Here is a 26,092-nt window from a genome sequence, read left to right on the forward strand (position 1 = left end):
AGTGATCCAGGGAACCAAAAGAGGGAATAGGAATAAATTAAATTATAAATAACAAATTTGTAGATCTTTGTCTCAGTTTCCACTGTTTTACCCGCAATTTTCTGAAATTACTTCTCTCTTAACTCCGTTCCCCTATACTCCCATGCCTTTGTGTGATGGTGTTCACCTCCTGTTTCAGGGGTGGACACAGATGGATCAGCAGCTTTCTGTTCTGTCTTCTCTGCTGATGGGCCAAGGCCCTCCCCACCTGTCCCCCTCCTGAGCTCCAGACCCACCTGTATAAACATTTCTAACACTGTCATCACAGATACGTCTCTTGTCACTCTCCTCCCAGGCACTCACATTCACATTTGGGCTGGTTTGCACCACTTCCAGCAATAGCGTCAATGCTCACAGTGATGGGCAGCCTGGACCTTTACTCCTTAAGCAGGTGAGCCTTGGTTATCTTCCAGCAACACAGTGGATGGGACTTACCCCTGTTCCCGTCGGACGAAAACCCTTGTGCATTGTTTAATTCCCCTGAAGAGTAGTGGCCTCCATGCTATTTTGGCTCCCAGCATGATGCTGACCCTCACCTGCTGTTTGCACAGCATAGTGGCTTCATTGTTGTAAAACAACTTCTGTCCCTCACAGCCATAATTTCCACCCTTCTCCACTGATAGTGATGAGGGAAATATTTCTACTTTCCTGGGTGTTTTTTCTTTATTGTGTCTGCAGGGCTTCCCATGATTCCTCAGAGTGTTTCAACCCAGCCACCCCAACCCAAAGCTCTCCAGATTCCTTCCTGAAGGAATGCCACTAGGAGGCATGTTTTCCTCTCCTGGTTCTTACCAGCAAGAAGAAAAGGCCACAGAGCTTGCAAATTCAGTTCAAATCCTGGACTAAAGCATTCAGGATTGGTGCCTCCATTTGAGAACAGCCCTTACAGCAGCAGATAAAGAGCTGAAAGAGCAGCATTACCTCACTATTTTTGTTCTGACCACTGTGCTCTTTTGTGAAGGATGCGCAAAAGTACCTCCTACTACTGCAGGGAGCTGGGAGAGCAGAAATAATAAGATGCTCACCTTGTTAGCCAGGATTAGGCCCAAGCAGTATATATTTAATTAGACTTTAAAGAGCTTATTTCAATGTTAGGAGATGCAGTTCTTCCCTGTTGCTGCTGCCTCAATATAATTGTTTCAGTAACTGTTCTGCTTATGAAGAGAAAGGAGAGTGTTTTCAGATATTGCGAGTACTCAGTTTTTGTTTGCGTTTAGATTAAGAAGAAGAAAGTTGACCCAAAGCTCTTGTAGAGGTCATCTAATCTGTTTGGTTGAGAAGATCTGTCCTCCCACAGACTCACCTTCGGCAGTATAAAGGAATACCTCTTCCTGATGACAAGCTCTCTTTGCAGTGTTACCTCACTCTTGGTCATTCTCGAAGCAACACCTTCTACTACAAAAATTTAGTAACTACATCAGAAATTAGAGTGCTGTTCGCATAGACCACATCTTTGGACTACTACCCACCACAAGACCCAGGGCATTCACAATGAGCATTAGTGAAGACGACGTGGAGAAATTTCTTGATGGCAACCCTGCTTTTGCCAAGCAGTACTTCGAGAAGAAACTCAAAACAGAGTCCTCGGATAGCAATGAGATTGAAATGTTTTTTGAATTGATCCAAGACATGCATGAAACGGTCAACATGGAGAAAGTTGTTTTCAAGACCTTGAGAAGAGTCAGGTCCCTTATTGACGCTGATCGCTGTAGTCTTTTCATGTATAGGCAGAGAAATGGCACGCCTGAACTGGCAACAAGGCTTTTCAACATCCAAGAGGGAAGCACCCTGGAGGACTGCCTGGTACCCCCAGACTGCGAGATTGTCTATCCATTGGACATAGGCATTGTGGGCTACGTTGCGCAAACCAAGAAAACCATGAACATCAAGGATGTCAGTGAGGTAGGTTTGCCATTTATTTATTCGCTCGGTATAAGAAAGGCTCACATGCTTACTAGTACAAACGGGTCAAGAGGTAGCAGGGCATCTCGGTGCTTGGTCAAACCTCTTGTGGTGTAACAGCTGTGTAGTGGAAACCAAAGCACTAGTAGCAAGTCTGTAAGTTCCTTCCAATTTCATTTATGGAGTGAGATGAAGCTAAGCACATTAATTACACTATGTGGTAATGCCTGCAAACAGGTGCACTGTCACACCTTGCCTGTCTAATTAAAACAAAAAAAAAAATCACATCTAATCCAGCAGAGAAGAGAGAGTGAGGTACAGTCAGATCTGCACTGAACACATATGGAATTTTCCACATACATTTATATTGCATGAGTAATTGGCAAAGAGAGAGAAATCCTTTACAGTGAGTCCAGGAAGAGTTTTCCACCACAAATGACATTTGAAAATGTTTGCTGTCTGATGAAGCTTGGTCAAAGGGCATTTAGAGGCGTTTTTATTAACCAGAGGGAGTGGACCTCAGAGCAGGTGGGTTGACTGCAACCTGTGTATGGGTGATCTTCATCAGAAGCAGCAAGAGACAAACTTTGACCAAAAAAACTTTCAGCAAACACTGCACACTGCAATACCAGGAGGGATCCAAGGAATTTTAATGTTTTGTTTTTATGCCTTCATGACAATATTTACCCCCCATACTCCCAGGTTGAATCATGTCAACCTGAATGGCAACGATAACAATCTGCTTGTCCTAATTATAGGTATAAAACTAAAATCCGTGTGACCCAAATATGGCATTTGGGATTACTCCATCTATTGTTTGCTAGTTACAAAGAGACCATCTGTTTCTGTCCATTTGTTACTCAATACAAGCATATCCAAATGCTTAAACAAAAACTTCCTTGCCCTCCACAGAACATACTGAGACATTGATTTCATTTTGAAATGTTGGGGTTTTTTTTGAGGGGGGGAGAAGCATCAGAATGTGATTTAAAATTTTTAAAGCTCTCTGGCATCAGACTTTTCTCCAAGAATATGGAAGGATATCAGTGCTGTGAGCCAAGTGGTGCACTCCAGCTCTAGTGCTTTCAGGCATTGCCATAAGGCAATGAGTTTGAAGGAAACTCAGAGCTAAATGCTTGGTCTACCCCAATTGGCAGGGAAGGCCAGCAGTGGGGGAGGTATGGGGAGAAGGTGCATTAGGGAGTCATTATTCTTTCTGGTGCAGCCTTCTGAATATGATCAAAGCTGTGCGGCTTTTTCTAACCCAACTAGGACTTGTAGCTGACAAGTTATTCATCTGAGCAGGGAGATCATGGGTCAGCAAGACCATCCCTGCATTCCCTATTGGCAGGTGATGATGGTGTCAGTTCCCAGCACTACCCTTTCTCTGCTTTGTTTTCTTTTGGGATGGGGTGACAGTGACATTCACATAAGGAACAACTGGTCGAGTTCACTTTGTGCTGCCCCTACAGCATGACCTAGCACTCTCCCAGTGGTTTGAATAGCGATATCCTCATGGGTGACTCCCTGGGCAGTCCAGTCCATAGCAGTGCTACCTGCACATTGCAACTGCTGCCAAAATGCTGCTGGGGCAGAAGGGGGTGGGTTGCTCTCAGAGGCAGGGGGAGAGTTCCAGGAACCACACACTGCTGGTGCCAGCTGCATTGTCCGTTGGGATATCTTTCCTACAATCTACCACCCCATGCACAAAGGCCCAGCAACATGGGAGGGAATGCCTGGGAGAACATTTTCAAGAGAAACAAGGGGTAAATAGCTTCATGGAGGCTACAAGCCAACAGCAGCTTCACAGCCCAGGCAAAAGCAGAAGAAAAATGAGGGTGAGTGAAATTCCCAGTGACTGTACCAGGCAGCACTGGTTTATAAACTGTGGCTACGCAGTGCTGCGTGGTAACTGTCTGTACCCACTTCACAGTGTTAATGAGCAGTCGGAGGAAAGAGTGGAAAAGGTACTATGAAGGATGTCAGTGATCTGAGAATGACTAGTGAAGAACCTCCTTGTTCTGACAGAACTTGACATGTTAAAGCTTATCATTTGCAAGATGTTTGCAAAAAGTGAAAATGTGCACGTGTTACAGTCAGAAGCCACAGTCTCTTGATACTAGCTTTATCACCTGTACATTGTCCAATTTTCTGCTATTTCATTTCTCTTCCTCAATAATTTTTTAAGCAAAACTTTCTTTAGGCAGCTTACTCTGAGAGGCGTGCTTTGACTTGGTTTCAAGACTACAGACATTATGAACAATGCTTAATTTGTAAATTCTCTATTGAACAGTGTGCCCAGTTCAGTTCATTTGTTGACGAGCTCACCGAATACACTACGAAAAACATCCTTGCGACACCCATCTTGAATGGCAAAGATTTAGTTGCTGTCATTTTGGCTCTTAATAAGCAGAACGGCCCGTACTTCACCAGCTCTGATGAAACAGTAAGTGGTCAGTAGCTCAGTTTCTAACAAGCAGTTGTTGCTTTTGCCGTGTAACAGAGACTCTCTACCCTAGGGATGTCTGCTTTAGTGAAGCTCCACTGGTGTGAATTTCTCTACAGGGGACACATCCTCTAACAGAAGAGGCTTATTATGAAGATGCTTATCTCAGAAATCTTTCAAGGAAGTTACAGTGGGATAAGCCTCATCTCACACCAGTGCAAAGCAAAGCATTTATCCAGGGGAATTACCATGACGTTGCTAAAGGGGTGTTATGAAATCCAGTATACACGAGGCTGCTGCTGCATTCGACTCAATCTCATTGTTTGCCTTTTCAGATGTTTCTGAAGTACCTGAATTTTGCCTCCTTGAACTTGAAAATTTATCACTTGAGTTATCTTCACAATTGTGAGACTCGAAGAGGCCAGGTAAGACTGAAAATGCAGATTGGGCTGTATCTCAAAATCAAATGAGTGCGTTCTTCTGATTTCAAAGGTGCAGCTGATCTGCTTCAGAGAATTGTGCCTGAAGAGCAGAAAGAAAAAGGTGCCTTCATCTGCTTTCAGATACTGCTCCTTCCCCAGAGTCCTTCATTAGTTTCTCTTCCTGCTGCTGTTGGCAGAACTGCAGGAGCTGATGCAGTTGGCACCAGCTTCAGCAGAACTGAGCTCCAGGTGTTTTGTTGAACTCAGGCTATGAAACACTCTTGGGGCATTTAACCACTTCAGCCAGTAGCACCAAGAGATTTCCCAAAACAATCAAGAATGTGGTATTTTTTCCTTACCTGCTTATTAAAAAGTGCTATTGAATTTCTTCTTAGTGCCAGTAAAATTATTCTCATATGCCTGTTGTATTGGCCTCCCTCAGTAGAAATGAACATAGATGAGGGTTTTAGGGTATTTTGAATTGAAACAATTCACCCACTGTTCTTTTCCATGTCTTGCGTTATGAAAGGAGTCTCGCATTTATTGTCATGGATGTGAATCCATGCAATCACTTTCTGCAGCAGACAACTGGTTGTCATTGAAGAAGACGTGCAGTTGCATCTGTGCTTCATGGCAGCCATGCTCTTGTCTCCAATGGGCATTCCTGTGGGGGATAAACGCCTGCTTCAGCAAAATGGATACAGAATGAAAGTTTATTTTAGAAGCTTTGGGACAGCGTTTGTACTTACTAATTCATTATATCATGTGCTTCATTTAATTTTTTCAGTAATCAAAAACATGAACAATGGTTAGGTGTTACAGCCATCTAGCAATGCTGAGTAATTCAACAAAAGTAGAACTAGTGACGGTTTATTCCTGTTGAGGGCTTAGCAGTAGGACTGGGGGAGGTAAGGAAGGAGCTAGAAGACAAAGTGGAGACCCAAGAGGTGGAAGGCCTAATGTCTCCTGCAGGGTGCTCTGGTCTGGGGCTGAACCCAGGACTCCTGTGTTCATATATCACTGCTGTGTCAGCAGGTCCCACAGAAACGGATGCAAGACACACTGCTAGTTCTACCAATAGTTCAACTGGCATACCTTTGGACATCTAGATCTAAAGGTCTATGTGAGACTTAATATGGTTCATTGTGTTATATTTAAAAGTACCAAAGTACAGAGTGATCAAATGACATTCTCAAAGGTGGTCTAGGATTTTAATATTGCAAAATATCCCTACTGCAAAGACTGGGGGATGCTGTAAGTAAAATGGCTTGTGCAAAGACAGTTCAGTCTGCTTGTGCTCAGATACTGTGCAAGAGCCTTTTTAGAAGAGCATATAACACATTTTGCCCAACTTCTTTACATCTTTTCATGAACTGGCCATTCTTCAGGTGTTTCTTTCAGTCCTCCTCCCTGAGCTCATGGATTTCAGTGTTAATTATTGCATGCTGTAAAATGCCAAAAATAAACCATTGCTTATTTTCCTCTAACGGTTTGTATGACAACACCACTATCCTATCTGAGGGATGCTCAGAGACCAGTGACATTGAACATCTCAGACTTCACAGGAGTGGCAGAGTTATCCCAATTTACAGATTAGAAATGGAGACTGATGCAGCCCAGAATTGTCAAAAAAACCTACTAGTGCCCCATGAAGAGGTGAGACACACTTTTCCTGATTGTGGCCATGTAGCAGTACTTCTTGTTCAAAGCACAGGTCCAGTTAGTTTCAGGTAGCAGATCTCAGTGCTTCTGAAGCACTGCTCCTCATGTCTCCTGGGCTTGGAAAGCAAAGCACTCACACTCAGATACAGGCATACAGGCACTAGCTAAGCTAGGCAATTGCATAGATGGCTTCCTTAACATTTCAGAGAAAATTAAGTTCTCCATTAGGCCCACAAAGACCCTCCTTGTGCCACCAGAAATACCTGCCTAATTCACTGCATAACCTCCATTTTTACAAATGAAAGAGCTTAATAGCAACAGCTTTCTTAAGGGTATATCTGCAGGGCACAGGATGGGGAAAAGGATCATAGGCTGATGCACACACAAAGAAGCTGCACAAAGGCTTTGAGGAAAGTGTTAATTCGGATATTGCCAACTCAGGCCTCCACAAATTGCAACATTTTTTGTGTTAACTGTTTTTGGATGCAAGATTTTACTTAAGGGTATAAAACATAAGTGGAACCATCTCTTTATCTGGCACTACTACTTTTTTGTGCTGTATTTGTAAGACTGGACTTTTACATAGCACTCCATGATGACCTGACTCTGCCTCAGAGCGCATCTTTCCCTAGTAATTCACAGTGTGAATAAGCAATGCTTTTACAGTTTGCAGCATAAGTTGCTATTGGCCTCTTCAAGAACTGTAGTATAAAAACCCAACCGTTTCCATGTTACTCCAAACACATTTGGGAAGCCCAGCTCTCAAGGAGAAGCTATGCTTACATTTGGATTTTATCCTGCAGGTGCTGTTGTGGTCAGCTAATAAGGTTTTTGAGGAACTGACAGACATTGAGAGGCAGTTCCACAAGGCTTTTTACACGGTGAGAGCATACCTGAACTGTGACCGATACTCAGTAGGTCTCCTGGACATGACGAAGCAGAAGGTGAGTGTTCACATGTGTGTTGTGCATCTTTGTGCATTGCTGCTATGCACTGAGGATAGTAGCCTCCATGTGCAGAGATAAGTTTTACTGGGGCAGCCAAAGTGCAAGATAGCTTTGAGTCATTATTCCTGCTTTGGTTGTCATTTTTTTATTCCATTGTGCAAATGAAGAGCCTGGGATAAAAAAAGAGAGGGACAGGGAAGAGCTTATCTTTGGAATGTGACTGTTGAAGGAGCCAGAGGCTGGAAAGACAAAGGAAAGGCAAACATGGCTGACCATAGCAATCCTGGTCAAAGCCCGTAACATAAGTACAACCTCACAAAGTCTTTGGATATCAGAAGCATAGTGAGATACCTGTGGAAACCCCAGGCAACAAAGCAGCCACCTTCCTCAAGGATTTGTCCGTGTGCACATTATCCAGGCTTTTAGGTGAAATTTGGCTTATGAAAATAAGCTGACAGAAGCTAAATTACTTCTGCAGCTCCGATTTGGTCTGATTGTTTGCAACTTTGGCAAGTTTTATGTGAGGGTTACAGAGCATCCTTGTCATAGGAGCCCTGCTTTATTCCATGGTCAGGCTGACTGAGGCTACCATGGCCTTTGGTCTCTACCACATTGCCAGAGCCTTTATAGTATGCTGTCTTGTGAAGTGGTGTATTAAAAGATCATTAATGTGCTAAGGACACTTTGATCAGCATTATAATGTAGCCTAAGAAAAACAAACAAAAAAATTCTTTCACTTAAACAAGCTAGCAAGTAGTAGATGAGCCCTATGGTCACACTCTGGAAAATGAAGAACACATGAAATATTGACATAGCTATTTACTCTGTGAGTACAGCCTGTGCTGTTCACCAAATGAAGCAGCATCCTGTGTATGGGCAGTATATGACTATATACAGCCATGTAATGCACCTCACACTTCCCAACTTAGATATACCATCCTGCTGCCTAGTTTTGAACTAATCTTATTATTTCATGCCTTGTTTACACAGTACCAAAAACAGCACAGTGGAGCAGTGGTTACTTTGAGGTTCAAGGCAGAATGCACTTTTCTACGCTAAAAATACGTCTTTTATTTTAAAACCAGGAATTTTTTGACCTGTGGCCAGTCCTGCTGGGAGAAGTTCCCCCCTACTCAGGACCTCGCACCCCAGATGGCAGGGTACGTGAGAACCAGGTTCTTAAACTCTCTCCTGTCAGGCTGGATTGCCTCACCAGTGATTTTAACACCACTCTTCTTTTTATTTGTAGGAAATAGTCTTTTACAAGGTTATTGATTACATATTACATGGGAAAGAAGACATTAAAGTCATCCCGTAAGTGCCCAGTTTCTGTATGCTAGGTACGGACAAAAAGTGTAGCTAAAACCAAGGTTCCCCATGAGTTAAAGACATTCACGAGGCAAAGGATTGATAGAAGACTGAGTGAGAGAGCCAGAATGTAAGTTGGTGCTTCGACTCACATTTCTGCAGGACAAAGATTTCCTCCAGGGCATCGGGATCCTGGCTTGGAAGTCAGGCTCCAAAAGTCACTGCAACCAGTGATTTTTTTTAGATGCAGAAATGAACTGCCTTGACTGCCTGCAGTTTTGCCACTCTCCTTGACAGGCTGAGGCATCACTCCTCCTTGGTTCCTTCCCTGTCTTAGCGGGTGAGCCCATCCAGGTTGCCCTCATGTTGAGGCACCTGCTGTCTCAGCCCTGATCCCCTAAAGCCCCTGCTACTACTGCCGACCTCTCACAGTCATTCCTGCTTCCCTGCCTGTCTTCCAGCTTCCTTGCTTTTCTCTTATCCACTGACTGCATTTCAAGGCTACTTCTGGCCTTTCCTCCTCTCTTGACACCACACTAAGATTCCCTCTTTCTGAAAATCACCCTCTCTTCTTGCCACTGAATTTCTCAGAGGAGCCTTGAATACCTTGGACAAATCTGACATAACAGGAGTTTAACCCAGTTCTGGTCACACCGCTTTGCGTCGGTGTAAGTGCAAGAAAGGCCCCCACTGCTTAGGTACAGCAGTGTTCAAAAATTCAGGCTGGCAGATACTCTTAGACAGGAACTCTTTTCTGTCTTTCTCTGTGCTGAAGGTCTGAAACATGGCCCCACTCCCAGGAACAACTTTTCTTAAGCCTCTGCAGACTATGATGTTTTATGAGTTATTCTGTATTGAATCCTTGAAGGAAAAGTGTTTACTTACATGAAAAATTTTTGCTTGCACATATGGGTCCTTTGAAAGTAACAGGACTGTTTAGTAACTGAGGGTGAAACATGTAAACATGGATTGTGCAATCAGCTGGATACATTTCAGCTCCATAATCATTCTTCAGTAAATGTATATCCTTAATTTCCCTTATGTTTTTTTCTTTCATTCAGAAATCCTACCCCAGATCACTGGGCGCTAGTTACTGGACTGCCAACCTACGTGGCTGAAAGTGGATTTGTAAGTACTTAACTTAGGCTTCATCAAGGCTGTCTGAGATGAAGTCATACTAATGCTGCTTTCTCATCAATTCAGTTTTTTGTTTTGGTATTTAAACTGCTCATTGCCCAAACTGTAAAATTTTTTCTTTTGTCTGATCCCCCTAGATTTGCAACATTATGAATGCTGCTGCAGATGAGATGTTTAAATTTCAGGTACTGTGAAAACTTCCAGTCCCATCAAGGTTTCTACTTTGTTTGCAGAAATGTAATTTAGAGACAATATTAGACATACAAATATTTCTTTAGCCTGTAGTCTTGATGTAAAATGGGAGTGCTGATGTATTTAGAAAACACATTAAGTACATGGTGTCTTTCTGCTTGCTATTGCTTCAAGGAAGGTCCTCTAGATGATTCAGGATGGACTATCAAAAACGTTCTCTCCATGCCAATAGTCAACAAAAAGGAAGAAATTGTTGGCGTTGTCACATTTTATAACAGAAAAGATGGGAAACCATTTGACGAACAGGATGAGACCCTCATGGAGGTACACTTTCTTGCTGTGGCTGGAAGTAGTTCATATTGTTGAAAGAGGTCACTATTGCTCATTGTACACCTGCAAAGCATCCCCCAGTGTTTTGCAGCTAAGGAACATTCTTTGTTGCTTATAGAGGTGTTATGCATCAGCTTGAAAGTTTTGAAAGCAACTATATGAAATACTGGGGGTTTTGGGTCTTGGGAACCCAGCTGTGTTTGCATCATTTTGTTTCAGCATTCTTGGATTGGACACCTAACCATAAGCAGCTGTGATGTACTAAACAATTCTGATCTGTGTTCACATACATGACAGCTGGCTCACACTGGCTGGGCAACTCGCTGGTGAAATTGCACAGAAATTGCCTGTATAGCTAAGATAAAAAAGGTGGCCAGCTATTGAATCTACCAACAGCAGCTATAATTAAAGACCTTGCTGCTTAGAAATGCTCGTATGCTAGTTTCAATCCAATATAGGCATTCAGCTCTTGGCATCTGTTATCAATCAGAGTGTGTCCTGAAACAGACTTTTCTTATTAAACAAAAAGACTGTGAAAAAACCCCTCAGTTTGAATTGGCCACTGGACAGCAAACAAGTTGAGAGCAAACACAGGATATGAGTAAACATAAGTGAAAGGTGATGGGACCACCTTTCTCTCCCTTGATATGAGGGTTCCTGACCTGCTGTCACCATTGTGACACCAGCCTTTCCACAGGCATGCAGGCACTTGCAACAACACAGAAATAGCTTTCCATATGCTGAACTGGACAGAGGGTACTCGAGCCTCCACAGCATGGATGCTCTGGAGACCTAGGCAGATTCAACAGCTGGGGAGCTGCTCTGCTGAGGAGCAAGTAGCAGCTGGGAGCAAACACGCGGTTGCTCGTTGCTAGACTTGTGGCCAAAGTGGAGCTTGTGTTTCTCTAAAAATATATCATGCGGTGTTATATTTCTGTGTCTTTGAGGAACAGATGTTTTGGGTATTTCACCATTTCCTTCTTTTCCCCTCACCAAGTCCTTGACACAGTTCCTGGGTTGGTCTGTACTCAACACAGACACATATGATAAGATGAATAAGCTGGAGAACCGGAAGGATATTGCTCAGGATATGGTGCTCTACCATGTGAGATGCGACAAGGATGAAATCCAGAACATTATGGTAATTCCTCACAATGTGCAGCACACTCCCAAGTGTACTGGCCTGGCCCCTGACTTACAGCACAGACACAAGTCTCCCACCTCACAGAAATGCTTCCAACCACCACGGTGTGGAGGCAGCACCTGGGGTCCCAGTTAGTGCACAGAGGCAGAACAAGTCTTTGTTTTGACTCTGTGGTCTCCCCTCCATCTCAGCACACTACCACGCTGCGTCCTTTCTAATTTCCTCAGCAAAGCCAGCCCTGGAGGTGGCCTCACACCGATGCTACTCAGGGCAGGCCTGTAGGGGTGGAAAAGGAGCAGATTTATTCCCCAAAACCTTCTTAGTGCAGAGGATGTCAGGTTAGAGGACCCATCTGGGACACTGGCTCTGGGGGGACGTTTGCAACTGGGGGAAACACGAACCAAAATCAAGGAGAGGGAGAACATTTTTACGAGGAAGAATGGGTTGAAAGACCATAAATAGAAGTAAGGTCCAGGAAGAAAGCACAACTTGCATATAAAAGCTGCCCTAGATTGCCCCAAAGCTGCATAGTGCAAAGTCCAGTGTGGTTCGGTCGTCAGTTTAACATGTCCATGCTCTTTGCAGCCGACACGAGAAAAGCTGGGGAAGGAGCCAAGTGAGTGTGAGGAAGAGGAGCTGGCAAGCATCCTGGTAAGAGCAATGTACTACTGGAATGGACAGCCCTGGCAAAGAAATATTGCCTGGGTGGATGCAGGGAAGAGCTGCCAGTGTTGGCACACTGGTACACATCAACAGGGCACCTGGTGAAGGGTGAAGGCAAAGCATATCCTGCCCTCCTCCGCTGTGTGAGTTTGAGGTTATTATTATCAGGTGGCAGTGAATGCCTTCCCAAGCTCCCAGGGAGTACCCGCTCTCTGCCACTTTATCTCAAGGGGTTCAAAGTCCATCTGGAAACACATCAGCCACCCTCACGTGTCTCGCATTTTGTTCTCCAGAGTAAACATGGAAGGCTATAAGTCTTCCCTTGTAAGACCTGTCAAGTTTGGAGTCTCCAAACTATATCAAATCAACAAGAAAAGTGCTTAACAGAGAACAAGCAATATTTCTTGCACTTGACCAAAAATACCCTCCCTCTTTCCCCACTAATGGAGTTATGAAAAGCTGCATTTCAGTCTATTTATGTGTTATATTCTAAAAGGAACAGTTTCCAGCAGTATCAGACTGATACATTTTTATTAAGCAAAACCCATTCCAGGTGTTTCTATGGATGGCATAAGTAACACAGCAACAAACTGTCCCACCTTTCTTACAGAAAGAAGAACTCCCAGGGCCCACCAAGTTCGAAATCTATGAGTTCAGGTTCTCTGATTTTGACTGCACCGAGCTAGAGCTGGTGAAGTGTGGCATTCAGATGTACTATGAGCTCGGCGTGGTGAAAAAGTTCCAGATCCCACAGGAGGTAGGAGCTGGCAACACCCAGGCACACTCCTGTCTTGGATGGCCAGCAGACTCGTGGCGTGGCTGAGATCCCCGTGCAGCCATGGGGCCCTGTGCAGCTCACAGAGCGGCTGGAGAACTGGGTTGATGGGGGCTTGCAGGGAGAGGGGCATGCATCCTGAGCCCCCTCACCCTGCTGAGGGCAGGGAACCCCCTCTGAAAGCCCCTGGTCACTTACATGCGGGTTTGGAGCGTTAAGCTGGCCTCTTCTGTTTCCAGGTGCAACATGGGGCAGTGCATACTTGTGCGCATGTTTCGTTTGCTACAGCATGTACCCTATAGCTTTCAGCCAACATATGCTGAAACCCACACTGGCAGGCCCTTCTGCTTCTCTTCCCCCTGCAAACACGGACGTGCATTCATTTGGTGCAGTTAGTACCAGCTTCCTGACTGCTGGTGACAGGAGTGGTGTGACCTGTGCGAACAAGGACCCCATAGCCCCTGATGCGCAGGTTCACAGTTTTTGCCGCAGTTCAAGCCCCTGTAGGACTTGTGAAACTGGCATTTCAGTAGCGCTGCTGCTCCCCAAGATTTCTCAGCACATCATGTGGGGTTTATTTCCATCTAGTGGGATCTAGAGGTAACTGCAGGAAGAGTTTTCACTGGAAAGGCAGGCTGGGAAGTGGGAGGGAAGTGATGGGCTCTGAATGGGAATGACTTCTGTGCTTCTTACTTATTGCATGTCACTGTCAAAAAGTATCCCAAATATCTACTCTGGAGCAACTGAGCCCTGATACAGGTGTGAAAAGCAGTAATTCTTTGCTGCCACTCTGGGCAGTTCAGATTTTAAAAAATGAATACTCTTCCATAATTAATTTGCTCTCTAATGAGAAAACCTATATAGCTACAAGAGGAGAAGTACACGTGAAGAAGTAGAATGCAGAGGGAAAAAACAGATTGTTATTTAATGCCCTAGACTGTAATTGTTCAGGCAATATAAACACCACCCATGTCTACAACTATGGAGCCATATCTCTTGAAGAGAGATATCAGTATCAGTAAATCACAAGACACAGGAGGGGCAAATCTTACAAGTGACAACATAGAGAAACACAGAAATTCATTAAATTCACAAACAGTAGGATGAAATCTCTTTTCCTCTAGACATTGCTGTTTATTGTTTCACAAAATCACAGGCATCTCTGTGATTTTATTTTTCTTTTGAAAAAAAAAGAGAACGATATTAGAAAGTAGAGAGCTATAGTTTAGTGTCCCCTTTAGTTCTCCACTAGGCTTTACTATAAAAGGACTGACAGGGAAGCCTGATGATATTACAGCTTCTAATTGCTTTCTGGGGCCACCTCAGTAGAGCTGGTGTGAACCTCATCCGTGACTTCTGTGTGTGGTCTTTGTTGCAAGAGCAATAGGCAGCAGCCTCATCACACAAACTAACATTCTCTTCCCCAATTTGCAGGCTCTGGTAAGGTTTGTGTATTCTGTCAGCAAAGGCTACCGGAAGATAACTTACCACAACTGGCGCCACGGCTTCAATGTCATGCAGACCATGTTCACGCTCCTGATGGTAAGGTAACACCAGCCCAGTTAATTCTGCGGCACAGCTTTATTTACTGGAGGTCTTCTGTTGTTCCCTGGAGATATGCAGGGCTCCCTTTGAATCCTGGTGTAGGATAAAGGTTTGTCACTCCTAGCACAGGTCCTGCTAGATGAGGTCTCTCTTTGCCTTAAGTGACAGTCCTTGCATTACACTTAAAGCTGTGGACAATACTGCCCAATGAATGGAGTGCTTTAATTCTCACAGGTACAGATGTGTATAGTGTTGCATAGCCTCCAGATTAAATCCTTCTGCAGGGTAGGGGAGAGAGACTACAAGACTTTCCTTCCTGCAGTAGTTTCTGACAGTAAGAGCCAGACTGAAGTTAGCTGGCTGGGATGGAGACAACCTCTTGCTTTCTATTTCCAGGCAGGACAGGCACAGGTGTAGGTCTATCACTAGTGTGAATGTGGCAAGTGCCATTTCTAACAGGCTTTCAGTGCAACAGGTGCCCCAACAGGAAAAACAGGTATCATACTGCTGCTCCACACGAGGGATGGACCAGCACCAGGACCCAGTGCAGACAGTATGGCCCATGCAGCTGGTATGAGAATTATTCCTACCATCCCCAGACAATCTTTTGGGCGATTCATCTTGGAGATCCCACTGCCCAGAAAGATGCAGAGTCCCTCTGCAAACTACTTTGTGTCCAGTGACTGGACATGTGCTTGTGAGGACTCTGGTGTCCCTAGGCCATGAGGCTGCTATAGTCGCGGGTAGCCAACATCATAGGTGAGCATCAAGCATATAGGCATGACACACATGCCTACTTGAGACTGAAATGTTTTGTTTCCAGCTCCTTCCCCATTTTGACCTAAGTGTACAACGTATTGCATTCAGCTTCAGAAGTCTTCTTAGTTCGCGTGGACTGTTTCAATGAGGAGATCCCCAGCACATAACAGTCAAAGCTCAGTACCTTTTCCTGTAAGAGATACTAACAGACAACATGCAAATTCTCACCCTCCAGACGGGCAAACTGAAGCGTTACTACACAGACCTTGAAGCCCTTGCAATGGTAACTGCTGCTCTGTGCCACGATATTGACCACAGGGGAACCAACAACCTTTACCAAATGAAGTAAGTACTTTTCTACCACTTCAAACCATTTACTGTTGCTCTCGTGTGGCGTGGGATCAGGCTGTGATCACACCAAACTCCAGTACAGCTCTGTTTTATACACAGGGGTAACAACCTTCTTTTGCAAATAACCTTGCTTTTCAGCTTGCCTACAGCACTTGGGCTTATGCTTTGGCCAGTGGGGAAATTGAAATTTTGTGGTGCTCTCTGGGGCTTTCTTCACCTCCTAGCAAACCTCCTTTGGTTAAAGCAACACTTTACATTACCATTGCAGGCTGGAACAAGCACAGCACAGGCATTTAGTAGCCTGAGCACACAGCAGACTCAGGATGCCACCAGGAGCATCCTGGACATAAGAAGCCTACTTTTTGCTGGAAGGTATCTATGGAGAAAGCACCATGCATGGCACTGCCTTCACCACCTGCAGAAACAAAGCACCTATGAGTATGAGGGTGCTGCTCTCAGTAGGTAGTTACTAGCTACAGAAAAATTGTTGCATGATTTCATTGACCAGTCAAGCCTCTGTTGCTAACCTAAAGTAGTGTCAGATCACAGGTCTTCTGCAATGCTTGCTGGCTATACTGTCTTTCTGTTTTCTGGAACTTTGGAAAAATGTAAATGAAGCTGGCTGGTGTTTTCGTTACAAGAGGGTCTTGCTTTTCAGCTAGCAAAGTGTTCAAGGACTGCTGTTTTTTCTGTTCCTATTACTAGATATCAACATGTAGTTATTTAGGAATTAAACAAGCTTACTATGCTGAGTAATAACAGTCCAGCCATAAACAACATTTTGGGTGAAATTTGTAGTTGGAAGACTATTTTATACAGTGTCCAAATAGTTATAAGCAACGGCAGAAAAGTCTTTTACTAGATTGAAGTCATTAGCTATTAAAAATATTACTTTTAAGCCTTTTAAAGTCAGTTGAACTGGTGTGTGTGACAAAATCAAATACAAAATGGGACACTTCTTATTTTTGAGTACTGCACTAACATCTTTATTTTTTCCTTTACACAATCAGATCTCAAAATCCTTTAGCTAAACTTCATGGATCCTCGATTTTAGAGAGACATCACTTGGAATTTGGAAAATTCTTGCTCTCTCAAGAGGTTGGTAATGAACTGTAATGTAAGGACATAAATAATTTACTTTCAGGGAAGTTTTTCAGCAACAGCAGAGCTGTCAGCATAGCACAAGACCTTTCTCTGGTTTGGATAACTGAGGAACTGCATCTGCTTCACTCTCCAAGTACTCTATGCTCATCCAGAACCAAAATGCACAGGCTTCCTAAATGCATGACTTCAGAAGCCATATTGTTATCCCCACAGGAATACGTTAAATACAGGATTGTCCTCCTGTAGCCCCTCTGACAGGGCCAAGGCTGACACACTCCCCCAGATAACTTTTCACTCAAATTCACACTGGGGCCAGGAGACAGAGTTTGGGCATACACTGTGTGACAAGGTACAGGACACTAACTGTGTTCAGTGAACAGAAGGAGAGACTAGGCACCAACATAGGGTGAACGGGACTCACAACCATTGCACCTTAGGGGAGCAAGCTGAAGCTATTTAAAAAAAAAAAAAGTGAGCACATTTGAGAAAGGGAGATGGCCAATAACTCACAACAGCACAGTGCTTGGATTTTGCAGCTCACTTTCCTTTGCTTTTCAGTCGCTGAATATATGTCAGAACCTCAACCGCAGACAGCATGAGCACTTGATTCACCTGATGGACATTGCCATTATAGCAACAGACCTGGCACTCTACTTCAAGTAAGTTGGTCACGTACACTGTGTGTGAAGGGCAGAAAGCAGATAGTACTTTACAAAGGCAAAATGTGATGCTTTGCTCTGAGAGCCCCCTGTGCAGAAATTCTCTTTACAGACACTGCCTCTGCAAGTCTGCCTTTAATACTGGCATCAGAGCTGGTGGGGAGAACTCAAATTGTTCAAATGAGTTTTGAACTTTTACTCATTAGATCACGTATGTGACTTTTTAACCCTCTATTTCCAACAAGGCATTGCTATATGATCCCCTAACAGAAAGAGATGTCCGATTTTTTTTTACCTAGCACTTCAGCACTAAAAATACTCATAAATGGCAAATGGCCTGGCCAAGGCTACATTAACTTCTCTGGGGGAGCAGCACAACCCAAATAACAAGTGGTCCATTGTAGGTAAATATCCAGTTCATAGTCTATTTCACACCCAAAAGCCAAAAATGACAAACATCTTGGAGGAACTGCGCTGAGTGCCAGGGACATAAGGCTGGAAGTCAGCAACGTATGACTTCCTAATTAGCAAGGAGCTTTCAAACTATGCTTTCAAAATACAGTGCCAAGACCAGAGACTGCTTCTGTGTTTTGCATTGAAGAATGATTACGCAAAATATAAACAGTCCGCAAAAGAAGAATATGAAGGAGGGTGCAATATCCAGTCCTCTTACTCCAGAGGCAGGGTGGCTAAATGGGAGCAGTTACCACCACTTTCTTACCAGGTGGGAACAAGCCAGTCTTTGCAGCAAAGGCTTGATTGAGATCAGACCCAGGCAAAATGATACAGACAGAACACATACACATTGTGCATCTGGCCTAAATGTCTTCTCTGCTAGCACTGAAACAGCAGATTTTTCCAGATTTCATGACACTCAAAACATGGGTGTGTTGTGTATACACCCCTCACAGAATTTGCTACATATATTTAGGTATATAAATGAGGTTAACAAGGTCAGACTAAGAATATAAAGCTAGAGAGCTTTACAAATACTCCAGCCAGCTCTAGGTTTCCGCAGTTTGCCTAACATTCAGGGGAAAAGCCTTCCTGTGCTGCCAGCAAAGGTGGAAGCATTTCTCAGATGACATAACCTGCAGTAGCTCATGTGTCCAAGTTCCTGCTCATGTCTCACCGCTATACTTAAGTCATTTACAACAGTTTCCCGTACTTAAGAGAAGCAGCTGATGGTGCTTGGTTTTGTTGGGGTTTCCTTGAGGACCTAAATGCCAGGACAGCAACTACTGGAAACTCTTCTGGAAGGGTTATCAATATCAGGATCAGCCATCTGTTTTTAACGCATTTGTTTCCTTGTTTTAGAGCTTTTTCTTTTTTTCTCCTCAAAGAAAGAGAACAATGTTTCAAAAGATCGTTGATGAGTCCAAGACCTACGATAGCACGAGTGCATGGACTGAATACCTATCTCTGGAGACAACAAAGAAAGAGGTTGTCATGTGAGTAACTGGCTCTGGAAAGGTTAGTGATAATGGTCACCTAGTGAGAGCTCCAGAATATGCCTTGTGCTGCACTTAGTGCGAAATCAGAACGTGATACATTACTGTCCACTCAAATCTGACCTTCTGGAGAAGCAGGAAAAAAACAGGGAAAAAAGCTTAAACTGGTTCTTCATCCAGGTAAGAGACTGGTTTTAGAGTGTGCTTCTGGTCATATACTCCTAACGAAATGCAGGATCCCTTCTGGCTGTATATTCCTACCAGACCACCCTGCAGGCCACAAGTAGGGTCAGGCTGCAATGGCAGATCTACAGGATCCAGTCCATTAGTTGTTCTTCCCAGTGGTAACTTATCTGAGTTGCACAAGCTGTTGTTGTGACCAGACAGGTCACGACAGGTCGCAACAGGTCACAGATGCTTTGCAGGAAGCTTTGCACTGGCGATGAAGTGCACCCACAACTTCACTGTAGTCTGCACTGCTACATCTCCACGAGGGAGCCAAAGATGTTACTACAAAGACAAGAAGTTCAGCCCAGCAATGACTAAAGCAGCAAACATCCTAGTGCCAGAAACAAGCAGTTCCCTAGCATAAATACATTTTAATCAAGAGAGCAATCCTTGATGAGCATCCCAGTCATTCCCAAGGCTGTTACAGCAACCCATCTTTTTTTGTCTACCACTTCAGCAGGGACTGGGGGATACCTGACACAGTATTGGGGTATGAGCATCCCAAGCCTGCAAGAGGTAGGGTGCAGGCTATAGAGAAGAAATTAATTTATTTTCTGTTTTTAGGGCCATGATGATGACTGCCTGTGATTTGTCAGCAATCACAAAGCCTTGGGAAGTCCAGAGTAAGGTCAGGTGCTTGATATACTGTTAGATTTCTCTAGATTATACTTCAAAGTAATGTGATTTCGTAAGCTGCCTAGAAGCTGAATCAAAGTCTCCTACCAAATCTACCAAAAGGACTTTAGAATAACTATGGTTTTGATTGATAAACCAATCTTTAAGATTGTAGTTGTGAATTCTGTAGAAAATTCATGTTTACCAAAAAAGAAAAGAAAAATCCCCAAATATTTATCTTTTTGGGTTACAGTGACATTTTTTGCATGTAATATATGGGTTGGGTTTTTTTTACAGCAATACCTGCTGTTTGCTCAGCTCTTTGATTTCCTTTAGGAGTTCCTTCCTGAACTGCACTTGAGCAATTGCTAAGTAAGAAACATTAAAATTTAAAGGAGGATAAAAGAAATAAAACCCATCTTCCTGTTCAGCATGGACAAAGGACAACTGAGAAAATCTTAATAGGCAGCCACAACTGTGACCAAGAGGCAAATCCTTGAGGGACACACGTTGGAAATGTTTTTTAATAGATGAACAGTGGACTAATGAGCTCCAGTGCAATAAGGCTGTTGAGCTGTCACTGCAGGGCTGCAATCCCCTTACCACTGCTGCCCTTTCCAGCAGAAAGGCTGGGTCTGGGGTTGGACATGAAGTGACAGAGAGGGGCTAGAAGTGAGGTTTGCTTCATGTTGGAGACCTGAAGCGTGTCAAGTTATAAAGCTGAAGTCAGTGCTAACTTTTGTTTTTCCCTCCTTGGCAATGTAGGTAGCTCTCCTGGTAGCAGCTGAGTTCTGGGAGCAAGGAGACTTAGAAATAAGCGTCCTTCAGCAACAGCCTATTGTAAGTACCATGCGAGAGCCAGACAGTTCTGCTCAGACAGCAAGTCTCCGCGGAGACTTACTACAAGCAATGCTGCTCTCAGAGCGCTGTGAGTCTTCCTGAAATCACCACACCTGCCAAACTCCATTCGCAAAGTGGGTACTCAGCTAGGGAAGACCCTCTATGACAGAGCCTCTTGTCCAGCGCTCCATATAGTTGGATGAGTCGCAGTGGCTGTGAGCCAGCAAGGGGTGACTGTTCTCCTGGAGACTTTGTGCTGGTCCCTTACAGAAAAAAGGAAAATGAAATACGTACATCATAGAGGGAAGCAGAATTTCCAATAAAGAGAAGAAGTACAAACAGAAGCTTCACATAGAGTCCAGAAATTATTTCTGGTAAATGGAAGTACATTAAAGCAGTGTTTCTTAAAGTATTTTTTTCTGCTATAATAAGAAACACTTAAATTTGGCATTGAAACAGCCAAGAGTCATTCCTTGATGCAGCCTCCACCTGTGTGGTTTGTGTTTTAAGTAGACTTTCATCCACTCCCTCTGCCCACAGAGGCATCAGAAATGATACAGTAAGAAACAAGGCCTTATAAGAATATAGTTTCATGTTCAGTTATGTTTTAGAGAATTGAAAACCTCTTCAGCACTTTATAACATGAACTTTCTCTCAGGTATCTGTTTGAAAGGCACAAGGGAAAAACTCTCTGTCCCCCTCCCCATCCACAGACACTGAAAAAGCAGTCTAAAATTTCTCCTAAAGTGGCAAAGGAAATGAGCCCACTTCAATCCTCTGCAGTGGAGGAAGAGGGCTGTGAGGGACAGCCGTTATGGACGGCACGGCAGAACTGCCAGGCTGACACAACAAGGCAGTTTTGGGGAGAAAATAGAGGTGTGTTTTTCAATTAAGTGTTCTCATAAATCATGGTGAACTTGTGTCCTCCCATAGCCCATGATGGACCGGAGGAAAGCTGCCGAGCTTCCAAAGCTTCAAGTGGGTTTCATCGACTTTGTGTGCTCGTTTGTCTACAAGGTAAGAAAAATGCACCCTTGTACGCCCCATCCTTCTCAACAGGGGTTCAAATCCCAGGTGAGTGAGTCCTGATGCAGCAACACCACTCGTGGGGCGAGGGACAGGTAAAGGAAAAAACAGTTGCCCCTCTCTGGGGCATCGCAGCATGGTCGCTCTTCATGCTGTTAATGCTTTCCCTTCATGAGCCAGCCTGGGAGGCGAATTGTCGGGGTCCGTCCTGGGGTATGATAGACAAGCACTGCCTCTGCGCTGCGTTGCACTCATGGGTGTGTTTTGGTTAGGAATTTTCACGTTTCCACGAGGAAATTCAGCCTATGCTTGATGGGCTGATGAACAACAGAAATGAGTGGAAGACGCGTGCTGATGAGTATGATGCAAAAATGAAAGCTCTGGAGGAAGAGAAGAAAAAGGAGGAAGAGAAGTTGGCCGCAACGAAAGGTCGGAAACAATACTTACCTTTTCTTTCCTAACTCAAAAACATACTTATGCGATACTCTCCCAGATCTGCAGCAAGCTTTGCTGGCATTGCAGAGGGTCAGATGCCCAGAACAAGTTGCCTCAATCTTGCTCCACTGGCAAGGTTGAAGACACCTTGTCTTCAAACCTGACACCATGACAGGCTGTCAAAAAGGCCACCTGCTCAAATGCCCAGGAGCTAGTGCCTGAGAAACTAGTGAGACTACATTCAGCATGAGCACCCATGCAGCTGGGGACAGCAGAAAGTCCTTTGCAGTATACATATGTCCCTGGAAAAGAGCAGGGAGACATCCATTTGTACACAGGGGCTGTGGCCGGTGTGCTGTCCCACAGGTCATGAAGCAGAAGGAGTTAAGAAAAGCTGACACACTCTTAGGGAGAACACTTGAGGAATATAGTTCATCCCATTTCTAGCCCAAATTATGTACTACCTAGAAGCAAGCAGTAGTAGTAGTACCTAGTAGCAATTTATTTTGATCAAATCCATTTTTTTTATTCTGTGGGCCTGGCCTGGGTAGCACTGAAATCCATCAGCTGCAGTAGGTGTTGGGTGAAAGCTTGTTTGGTAGCCTGAGGATTTGTTTGACTCTCAGAAAGGTGGAAGCAGAAGGCTCTCTTGGCCTCTCCCAAGTTTCTGAGCAAATATCTGTCAGAACTTGGCGCTACCACTCCACAGAGGCTGCATCTGAAGTCTCCTTTTGTTCCAAACTGGACCAAAATCCCAACATCCCATGGGGTGGATATTCTTCAAATGACGCAGTTTAGAAATTATTAGAGCTATCTAGATGTTTTATCTCAGTTTAATTCATAGTGATTAATTTTAAATATCAAAAGTAAGTGCTTTATGATTTGGAAAATTTCTGAAGAATTATTTCCTAATTAATTGGTATTTAAGTGAGGAAGGTTTCTATTAACTCCAAAACACTCTTTCCAAGCAGCCTTACATGTACGATTACTTTGCACAGCAGACAGCTCTAGATATGGGTACTGTAGGTGTGAACTACATTGATCACTGGATAATCTAAAAGTGCTAAAAAACTCCTGTAATGACTGAGAAGAACATTTACAACTGTACCTCTAATTCTGTGTTTCTTTTTCTATGGCAGATGGAATAACCTGTAATGGAGGAACAGCTCCAGCTTCCAAAACCTGTAGCATACTTTAGATCTATTATCAATGCAATATATGCCACCCAAAATGAGAATGCCCATGCTTTTAAAAAAAAAAATATCATGGCATACAAATACATTCCTGATTGGACTGTTCTGATAATTTAATTAGGCTTATGACCAACCAGGGAAGGGCTAGATCTCGTTTGCCTTAATTGCATCTCTTCCTGATGGTGAGGAGCCAGTTCTGTCCTGTCACGTGCTCCATTTAATGCACCTGATGTCAGATGGCATATGGCAAGTCAGAACAACATTTGGCCCAATAAATCAGGTTGCATGACTACGGAAGAGCATTTCTTCTGTACTGAATCACTTCTTACCCCAAAGCTGATGGGGCCAGTTGAATTAATATCCTGCTCTGTACAACCCCATATAATTGAAAATGTATGCAACCACAGCCTGCAGAGTAGGAAAATTGAAAAAGAGCCAAATTTATCATATCTAAGCCTGTATCTGTTAGCATGAAAACTGACCATAGTAAACATTTGAATCACTCTAAAAAGTTACCATTCCATGTAAATCCAAGAAACAGTCACAGAGATAATAGTTCTGCCCTCACTTCAAGAATTTGCGTAGGTTGCTGCTCTAAAGCATGGAGCCATTTGTGCAACACCCAGTAGCTGCCATCTTCACGAGCAGGATCCACACTGTGCGCTAACCGAGGCTTCGCTCTGTAACGTGATTGTAAGAAGACAGTGTTATCATTACCCATTACAGTTCCAGATACCCAAGCATCCTGAATCGTGGCATCTTCTAAATTTGTTCTGTTTTGCCTCGTAATGCCAATATTATTTAATGCAGTCCTCCTCCCATCAGTACCAACCCTCCTTCCTTTCCTCCTCCTGTTCTGAGATGTCTGGTTTTTAGATTCCCCTCCAGACTTCGAAAGACTGATGACTGGTACTCTTTTATTTCAGATAAAAGTTAGTATTCATGTTTATTTGTGAAACCATATTAGAACATTCAATTACACTCTTGTAGCAGTAGAGACACCCTTCTCTGCTCCTCCTCTCTCTCTCTCTTTTTCTTTCTCTTTTTTTTTTAAGTGTTTGGAGATCTGTTTTGCTGGGGATTTTCTTCTTCTTCTTCCTTTACTCCTGCTACCTTCAGTGCTTTTACCCTTCAGTATCTTGTTTTGCATTACAAAAATACTGCAAGTAAAAGGAAAACTAGAATTATGGTGGTACCTGGTGATCATTTATCCATGTCCCAGTGTAGTAAGCAAGATGTAATCCTCTATCACTATGCAGCAATTCTGTGAGCAGCAAGTTGTCTTTCAGGAAAATACAGAAACCTGTCCACCTGCATGAAAGCTAAACATGCCACTAGTAATGACTTCATTCTGTATGTCTCAGTTTCGTTAAGAACCATGTAGGAGGCTTTCATCATATAGCATACAAAGTCAAACAAGTCTTTTTTCCAGCAGGAAAAATGCCACAGTTGCAGAGCTGTGAGCAGTGGGCTTGTAAAGATCACCACAAGCCACTGTACACTTAAATGCTGAGAAAAGCTCCTTATGTTCTCAAACATTTTCTGGGAAATGAAGCCGGGAGGCCAACCTTTCTGCTGCCTGTGCCCAAGATGAGGTGCTTGGGCGCCACAGGGTGCTTCAGCAGCGGTGGTCACCCAGGGAGCGCGAGGTGCCTGCCCAGCGCACCCAGAGTGCTGGCAGGGCCAGGGCCTGTGGGCGGCTGTGCCCCATCTGCCTGCATGCCCCTGGGAGCACAGCTTGCCCTCCGCAGCATTGGGGCAGGCGTGCTGCCCTGTATTTCCGAGGGGGACTGTGCACGCATGCGGAGGGGTGTCTGTGGATGCTCAGGGTGGGGGTGCCAGTGGAGGAGGCTGTTTCTCAAGGGTGACCCATTTCCATCGAAGCAGGAAGGTCTCCAAGGCTTCCTTCTGCAATGGTGGTGCTGGGGCAGCCCGGGAGCCCCGCTGCAGTGGGGACCTTGTGTGTGCGATGCACGAAGCTGTGTCCTGCCGGTGGGGACAGGGCAAGCCTCCCCCCTGTCTCCCTCACCAGCTCCTGCATCCCCCTCCTGCCGCTCCCCTGTCTGCTCCTGGCACCTCGGCCACCCCAGGCAGAGCACACAGTTCTGCCGCCCATGGCCATTTCGTTGGACCATTTCTGTAGGTCAGTGGTCATGTGTCCTAGCTGTTCGGCAACTGACTGCCTCTCATGTCACTGTGGGAAGCCACATGAAGCAATCAGAGGGCAATAAGAGAAACAGCAAGCCAAGACCTTTAATTTTCCTTTTGTTTTACCCTTGCACTATATCTGTTTCTGATAGGATACAATCTGTAGGTAAAACTTTTTCCCTGCAACTTAATCTCAGGGGCTGCATAGTTCTTCCTGTCTTCTGCACAGAAGTTGCATTCCCACTGAACCGTCATCAATAACTTCACCTCCAAGGGGAAAGACCTGTGACAGGAGACAGAAGTGATCCTTGCAGGTCCTAGGCAAGCAGCATGTCTGCGCTGGCGGAGCTGAGCAGGCTGGGGTGAAAGGACTGGCAAGACAACATACGGTTGCAGTCTGAGATTATACAACAGTAAAGTGCAGGGTAGCAGTTGTCATTCATCCATGGTACTGTGGGACAGGCCCCAATCCCTCACCTCCTGGGCTGGGTCATCCAGGGATAGCATTAATGGCATAATGCAATGTCCCAGAGAGGGGCAGCGGGTGGGAGGAAACCCTTCCCTCCCCACACCTGTGGAGATGCTGTGATGAGATGCTCCATCTACTGCTCCTGCTGTCTTCTCATCTGACACAGAGGTCATGTCCAGTCACAGCACATACAGCCCTGAGCTCTGGGCAGCCTGCCCTTCCCTTCTGCCCCTCACTGTGGCTCTCACCCCAATGCCTAGCACATGCTGAGTGTCTGAGGGGGGCACCGATTTTCTTGTACT

The 26,092-nt window shown here is 44.4% G+C and overlaps 1 protein-coding gene across 1 annotated transcript; it reads left to right on the forward strand.

Annotated features, from left to right (window-relative positions):
* The first annotated feature begins 347 nt into the window (after positions 1-347).
* On the forward strand, positions 348-24,357 carry PDE6B (phosphodiesterase 6B). Its single transcript, XM_068422682.1, has 23 exons — positions 348-430; positions 1,257-1,941; positions 4,235-4,387; positions 4,723-4,812; positions 7,275-7,415; positions 8,504-8,578; positions 8,668-8,732; positions 9,788-9,854; positions 10,001-10,048; positions 10,230-10,379; positions 11,383-11,526; positions 12,115-12,180; positions 12,803-12,949; positions 14,402-14,509; positions 15,507-15,616; positions 16,633-16,720; positions 17,285-17,385; positions 18,729-18,836; positions 19,629-19,692; positions 20,445-20,519; positions 21,453-21,536; positions 21,818-21,974; positions 23,120-24,357. The coding sequence occupies exons 2-23, from the start codon at positions 1,531-1,533 to the stop codon at positions 23,176-23,178; spliced, it is 2,511 nt and encodes an 836-aa protein (XP_068278783.1). The 5' UTR covers positions 348-430; positions 1,257-1,530; the 3' UTR covers positions 23,179-24,357.
* The last annotated feature ends 1,735 nt before the right edge of the window (positions 24,358-26,092 follow it).

This window comes from Nyctibius grandis, chromosome Z (genome assembly GCF_013368605.1).
Source record: "Nyctibius grandis isolate bNycGra1 chromosome Z, bNycGra1.pri, whole genome shotgun sequence".
Taxonomy (NCBI): domain Eukaryota; kingdom Metazoa; phylum Chordata; class Aves; order Nyctibiiformes; family Nyctibiidae; genus Nyctibius; species Nyctibius grandis.

Excerpts from the sequence above, each read along its gene's own strand:
- PDE6B (XM_068422682.1), top strand. The coding sequence starts at position 1,531 with ATGAGCATTAGTGAAGACGACGTGGAGAAATTTCTTGATGGCAACCCT. Across the intron at positions 20,520-21,452 it reads TCCTTCAGCAACAGCCTATT|CCCATGATGGACCGGAGGAA; the intron begins GTAAGTACCATG and ends GTCCTCCCATAG. Across the intron at positions 21,975-23,119 it reads GAAGTTGGCCGCAACGAAAG|ATGGAATAACCTGTAATGGA; the intron begins GTCGGAAACAAT and ends TTTCTATGGCAG.